Source organism: Pagrus pagrus (genome assembly GCF_965226575.1).
Source record: "Pagrus pagrus genome assembly, chromosome: 7".
NCBI classification, from domain to species: Eukaryota; Metazoa; Chordata; class Actinopteri; order Spariformes; family Sparidae; genus Pagrus; species Pagrus pagrus.
The window spans coordinates 17,210,294-17,217,709 of NC_140191.1; the positions used below are offsets into that span (position 1 = coordinate 17,210,294).

The 7,416-nt window shown below is 39.5% G+C and overlaps 1 protein-coding gene across 1 annotated transcript; it reads left to right on the top strand.

The window, feature by feature from the left end:
* Positions 1 to 1,403: 1,403 nt before the first annotated feature.
* Positions 1,404 to 4,153, top strand: LOC311259728 (uncharacterized protein). The gene is made up of 4 exons (XM_084357018.1): positions 1,404 to 1,697; positions 1,886 to 2,224; positions 2,329 to 2,688; positions 2,767 to 4,153. The coding sequence occupies exons 1-4, from the start codon at positions 1,427 to 1,429 to the stop codon at positions 3,126 to 3,128; spliced, it is 1,332 nt and encodes a 443-aa protein (XP_084213144.1). The 5' UTR covers positions 1,404 to 1,426; the 3' UTR covers positions 3,129 to 4,153.
* Positions 4,154 to 7,416: the final 3,263 nt, after the last annotated feature.

Below are 7,416 nucleotides of genomic sequence, written 5' to 3' on the forward strand. Positions count from 1 at the left end.
TCAAGTACTATTTGTATGCATGACTTTCACTTGTACCAAAGTAATACTTTTAAACAATTTCTTTACTTTTACTCAAATATGACATTTGAGCACTTTTAACGACACTGGTGAGATGCTCTCTCTCCTTGTCAGCATTCGTCTTCAATGTTGGACAGGAGGAAGCAGACGTGGGAGAGTGGTTTACATTTTTCACTGTTTACGCAATAACTTGCTCACCTTCATTCTCTTCTCTTTTGAATGAGTTTTTTGCGTTAAATGCCTAAAATAAGTGCTGTAGTGAACACAAGCTTAAGAGATTTTCACATTTTGTTCAATGACATAAATTATGTCAGTAAATACCCCATGTTTGAATGATTGATTGATTAATTTATAGTAAAGTGTGAATAGTGTAGTGAGATGCTCAGTGAAGTCAGGCGACTGCGGTGTAGTTCGTTTTTGCAGTTTTGAAGCCTAAAGTAAACTGCCAGAAGTAAAAGGTTAACGCTCGGCTATAAACAGTGTCCATCTGTGAAGATTATCTTCTGAGCAAAACGTGGAAGTATCATAACTCTGTTATCAGCCCATATTGGCCTATCACAGATGTATATCTGATGAGATTATATTGCAGAAAGAGATGCTTGGGTTAATTTATAATCACTTAATTCCCAGTGAAGTTTACTGTTTCAGCGCACTGATGTCATCGCCCTTCGATATCTTTGTCACAAGTGTTTGATAACCACATTAACAGGAATCATTGCAAAAAAAGCCTGTACATCAGCCAATCTATTGTTATCAGAATGTTTTACTTCCTCGTATTCATATCGACATCGACTTAAAAAATCGAGTATCAGTCGTGCTGTAGTTGACATGACATTTCGTCCCACGGACCACAAAGCCAGCCAGACACAAGAAACCTGAAAAACTGCTTTGACTGTTTCCTCCTGAAGAGCTTTCCGTTGACAGGCCGAGTGGCATTCTCGTTTCAGACACCGTGCTGTGCACAGCTGCTATCACCTCCTGTTAGGACCAGCAATTCATTTGTTGACTTGAATACAATATTTTTGCTTTTTGGGAACTAAAAACAGATTCATCAGGATGAAAAGGACTCAGACGTCGTTGCTGCTTCTCATCTCAGGTTTGGACCTTCCAAGCTTTTTGCTGCTGTTTTTCTCACATTAATCTTATAAATGTATAACATGAATGTGTAAATGTTTTTGGCTATTAGTGAAGACACAGAGGTGTTTATTCGTGAAGTAAGACAACATTCTGAAATATAAAATAATGGCATGAAAAAGTTGTAAGAAGTTTTTTGGCTCATTATTGGTCTTCTAACTGCTGCAACACCTTTCACTTCACAGGATTGTGCTCCTTCGCTCTGGGGTCTTCAGATTTTCACCTTAGTAAGACTACAAAGACCTACGAGGACGCAAAGACCTTCTGCAGAGAGATGTACACTGATTTGGCCACAGTTCACAACACAACAGACATGAATAATTTGATCACTTTAGTTGGAAATGCCACCCCCAGAGCCTGGATAGGACTGGAGACTGGAACTGTCCGGATGTGGCACTGGACACGGCCCGATCGAGGACTGGATTTTTTAAACTGGCAGGCAGGACAACCATCAAACAAGAATGAAGATGCGTGTGCAGCAATGGATGAAAACGGCAAGTGGTTTGAAAGCAGATGTGCAACGAAGAGAAGTTTTGTTTGTCAGGGTAAGTGAAATGGCAATATGGCAGTCAGTTTTTTTGGATTGCACAAATTATGTTTAAAGGTGCAACGTGTAAGAAAGTTGAAAGCATAAACAATCAAGTACCTTTCTCCAGAATCGCCCATGGCACCTTTGAATGCAGATCCTCACTATGTTCCTTGTGTTTGATTTATGAAACCTTTGAACTTGCAGGCGATGGTGAAACCGGTCGTCACATTTTTGTTGCTGGGACCAGATCATGGAGGGACGCTCAGAATCACTGCCGGGGCTTATCGACTGATCTCGTCAGCATACTCTCATCGGAGCAGAATGAGGCGGTACATAACCTGTCTGGGTCACAAGAGGTGTGGATTGGCCTCTTCAAAGATCCCTGGAAGTGGTCTGACGGGAGCAACTCGTCATTTCGTTTTTGGAAACCCAATCAGCCAAACTACCTGGAGGGACAGAATTGTACTACTGCCATATTCAGAGATGAGGGGAAGTGGAACGACCTGAGGTGTACCGGCAAGCGCAAGTTTGTTTGTCGTGGGGGTGAGTCGTTGATCTTTTAGAATTTCTTATATTATATCTTATAATTCTTATATTTCCTTACAAACTACAGTCAGCGCTGATTCATTCATCACTTACTCTCACAGCAATGAAATCAATCCCAACAACCACCAGTCAGTCAAGCACACAGCCTACGACGGATCAACTGACGACAAATATGACGACGCCTCCGAGCACTTCATCTCCTTTCAATTCTACTAACGTCACCACCATCGGGGCAACAACTGGCAGTGAGCTGACAACACTCAACACCACAGTTTCCAGCTCCTCAAGCACCGAGCTCAACAATGCAACTACAGAAATGTCAACTGTGACAACAACGACACAGCTAACTCCAACAACTACTGTACAAGTAACTACAGATGGTGCCTCTGCATTAACGACCCTGAACACCACACAGAACACAACCCTGCAGCCGACAGACAGCAGTCCCAGTTTGACTCCAGGTATGTTTAAAATGTGTTCAGTTTGCATAAATCTGCATTATGAAATCAAGTAATATATCTCTGTTTTTGTCCTTAAAGGAAACCTGATACTAATCAAGAAAAACATGACCTGGACTGAAGCTATGAGTTACTGCAGGAAGCACCACGTTGACCTCGTCCACATTACCAGCAGAGACGATCAGGAGAAGGTGGCTGAAAAGGCAAAGAACGCCACCTCTCCCCATGTTTGGCTCGGTCTACGCCACACTTGTAGCTTTAACTTTTGGTTCTGGATCAGTTCAGGTACTAACTGTTACCTGAACTGGGCACCAGGACAAGGACCTGATGGGAAATATGACTGTGGTGTTACAGGTGCCATTGAGGCCACTGGGAGGCAGCAGTGGGTCGGCTTGCCCGAGACAGAAAAACTGAATTTCATCTGTTCTTCGTGTGCTGGATGAGAGCTGAGGGCCTGAGACACTTCAGATGACAGAGAGTTTTGAAATGTGTGCTGGTTGTACAAGCTTTTACTGTTGCATGATGATATTTTTGCAGAAATTGATCACTTTTGATCATCGTAACGTTGAGCTTCAACAGAGATATCACGGCTGAATTTAACGCTCACTTATGACGTCATACTTCTACCTTTGTTGAAATACAGCTGCCTTCTCTATTGTTGAGCGTGAATTTCATTATATGAAAACCTCATGTGGTGCGTGTAGGCGTGCACATTCACAGTCATGGGCAGCAAGAGTAATGTGAGAACATTGATCCGCTCTATGCCTTTCACTCAGGGGTTACTATTTGCATGTTGACCCCATGGGTTGGGCCCCAAGATTGTCTTTTTTAGACCACCAGAGTACGGCCCCCGATCCAGACTGCCTGCTGCCCTCACTGACCTGACCTTCACTAGCAGTGACATGGAAGTCAGAGCACACAGACGCTCACCTTCCTGTCTGCACCCTTGAGGTACACGGTATCTTTAACCATGGGAACTGGAAATGATACATATTCACTGAAAACTGTCATAAATGCAACTGTGGCTGTTTCACTGTTATCGGACAGATATATCTCTGGACAAACACCACGTGTTGCCTGTGTGTTTTTACTTTTAATTGTTCATTTTTCACGACACAGTAAAAACTTGCTTCTTTTTTTGAAACCAGTGACTGCAGACTGAAATATGATCAGAATAACAATAGCTGCATGTGTTTTTGTGTTTCAAAATACAAATCAAACAAAAAAACAAACTGGAAAATGACATTTTATTGAAATGGCATTATGGTCAAGTGCAATATCCAAATTGCATGAGCTGCAAATTTTTGATAGAGGTAGAATTTGTAACAAAACAGCATTATAATGAAGCAGTGACAGTGTTGTAAATGAGTAAAAGCCTTAAAGTGTCTGATATTAAATGTACTTAAGCATCAAAAGTACAGATAAAAGTAATTTGTACTTATATGTACATGTATGTATATACAGTAGTGTATACTATGGGTTAACTGCTTATACTTATACTATATGGTTCGGCTTCTCAGTGGATCAAATATTCAGCATTTGTATGATTATCAGTATTTTTTTTTTTTAATCTGATATGTGATCAAATCAAATAATTTAACAATACGTCACTTCGGCTCTGATGCCGCATTCAGTCTAAATCTAAAGTAACTAAAATGATCAAATAAATGTAGTGGAGTGGAAGTATGAAGTTGCAGGAAATGGAAATACTCATGTAAAGCACCTCAACATGGTACTTAAGTATAGTACTTGAGTAAATGTACTTAGTTATATTCCATCACTGAGGACTGTAGAGCTGCAGAGATCAGCTGGCTGACACATCTTGTTCTCCAGATGAAGGAAAACATGTTGTTTTTGTACATACTCCAACAAATATCACCGTGAGGATTTTAATGTTTTATTTTAGTAAAATGAAAAAAACGATTCCCACTAATCATGAGTGGATCATATCACAATAGTCATATCTGAAGGAATAATGGGAATCTGATTGTTTAGACATATAGCAGCCCGGCTCCAGATATGTCTGAACAGGCTTCATTTGTCAGGTGGTTGATTTTAAAGTCTTTAATGTTACTTGAGGAAGAAAAAAGAAGTTGTGTGGAGAATGGGGAAAATAATCTGCATTTAATACTGTAAGTCATTTTAACTGCTGTTAGTGATATTGTGATATTGTGTACATACAGAAGTGAGTCCTTGCACCACAAACTGATAATAAAATTATATTTATGTATGCCCTGATATATTCCTATGGTTCTCTTTTTGGAAAGAAATTACCTTAATATGTTTTTAGTATCCAGTTTCAATGATACTACTACTACTACTACTAATAATAATAATAATAATAATAACAATTTCATCTATATACATGTATGTTTGAATCATTGAGTTAAATAAACCCATATAACAACTGAATACCAGCACGTATATCTTGTAATCCACCGCTGCATTCTGATAACCGCTTTTGCATCCACAATGAGGGTCTTGTCACTTGTCAATTACCACGGACCATTACACATGAGTGTGTCATAGCTTAGTTTCTCTCTGAATAGGCATTGGTCAGTGAGCCTTCCATCAGTTCAATGTTAATGTCCCATTGGGCCCAGTCAGTCAGTCTCTGGACGGGCCCCCCCACCTCCTTTTCTCACCCTCATCTCCTCTTGTGTGCTGTCCAGCTGGCTCTGACCTCTGACCCTTTCACCCTCACTCCTGACCCCCGAGGACATTCCCACGCCACACCCTTTTGTGTACATCTCTCTATGGAAACCCAGTGGTCACTCCCTCTGCATTTTTAGAGATTATGGTGATGGGCATAATTCACTTTCACTGGGATCAGTGTAATGCAACCTAATTTGGCCTAATCCCAATTCAAGTATGAGGTGCTACAAAAACTGAAATGTGTTTATATTAAGAGTGGATGTCAAAAATCTTCCTACCATAGGACATAAAATATATCAATTATTTCACATGTTAGTTTGTCATATAACTTAGTAGCCTCAGTAAATATAATACAGAATATATTTACTAAATGGAAAAGTTAAATGCAGCAAGCACCTGCTGCTTACTGAGGCTCCAGACAATCAACCAAATATTGTTTCTATAAATGTGAATACTTTTAATGATTAATTATTCATTAATATTAATTATTATTCTGAAATTCCTGATGTTGAACTTTAAAAATGAGTGCAAATATTAGTTTTTAACTTCACATCTCTCCACCTGTCATGCGCACTTGTGTCCTTGCCTCTCTCCCTTTCTTCTCAGAGTCTGCACCCCTCTCCAGATCCCTCCCTCCTTTTCCTTCTGTCACTTTCACAGTTAATTGTAGAAAAAGAGATTTTCTCCATTGAGGCCGTGTCTCTTAGGTAACCCCACTCCTGCATGAAATGAGATGGATAGAGGGGAAGAGATAGAGAGGGGGACACGGACAGGCAAACCGATCAAGCAGCGGTCGAGGACGGACGCAGAGGAGAGTGAACTTTACAATATTTGAAGAAAAGTAAGAAGGAAAGGGTTTTAATATTTCATAGGCTTAGGGACACATGATTAATAGCTGATTTTCTGGGACTATTATCACTTTATTATTGATGGTGCATGATGTAAGTATGGAAATAGTTTACTTTTTCACTTTTCAGTACAAGTTGACTCGCTCACAAGTAGTTTGTAGATTTACAGAGTTGTTAGATGAACAATATTCACTTAAAAAAAAAAAAAAAAAGCATTTAGTGGTAGAAACCTTTTGAATATGGATTAAATGTAATATTTTACTTTTAGATGACATTTTTGTCACTTTGTCACTTTCTCCTGACAGTTCTTTAATTGTTCAGTCTTCTGACAAACAGTAACTGCTTGTACAAATAGATTTGTAAAAATGTCAGTACATTTCATGAGTCTGCACTTGTTTTAATTCACCTGCTCTGATATTTTTTTTCAAATCATCCATCTTCTGCAGGATTTGCTCCCTGGGCTGTTCATCCCAAGTTTGACAGGGAGTCTGGTGCTGATTGTCCAAACGCAATTCTTGTGTTTCTTCTCCATTTCCAGGAGTTGTGGATGGACATCATGCCCCCGACTTTCTTTTACTTCCTCGTACGTCTTACTGTGATAATACAGAGATCAGCATGGGAATTAATCAAATATCACATTGCTGTGTGCAGCAAGGGAATTTTACTTTTTGCAACAACAAAAAACAAATACTTTGCAGGACCCATACTGGATTTAAAACTTTTTGTTGAAGTTGATTAAAAATGATGTCTGACTTTTTTTTTTAAATGGGGCTCTAACTAAAATTTAGGTTTCTCAATTCATTCATTATCAGTCTTTCTAATTCACATTAAGCTTCCAGACTCTGGACTTTGACTTTTAACTCAGTTCTCTCTTGTAGGCTTCCTACTGTCTCTAAGGCTGCAGGCAGCAGTGGACTGACAATATTTTTAAACTTCTGTATAGTTCTGAAGAGCTGAAATTGTTTAATTTGTTTTAGGTGTGTGTGAATATAATATTATCTTGAAAGAAACGAGTGGATCAGTTGTTTGTCTAGTTTGCCGGATAGATGTTCAAATACAATTAGTATCTCTCACTATGTGGGGAGAATCAGATTATTAATGGATGAGGAGTTGATATGGCACAGGGCCACACGGCTTGTGGTTGGCAAAGTGAAATAGAGGCTGACAAGAGATGTTTCTTCTATGAGCCACATGTGTATTTGGTTTATACTGTAAGGGGCTAGGACGT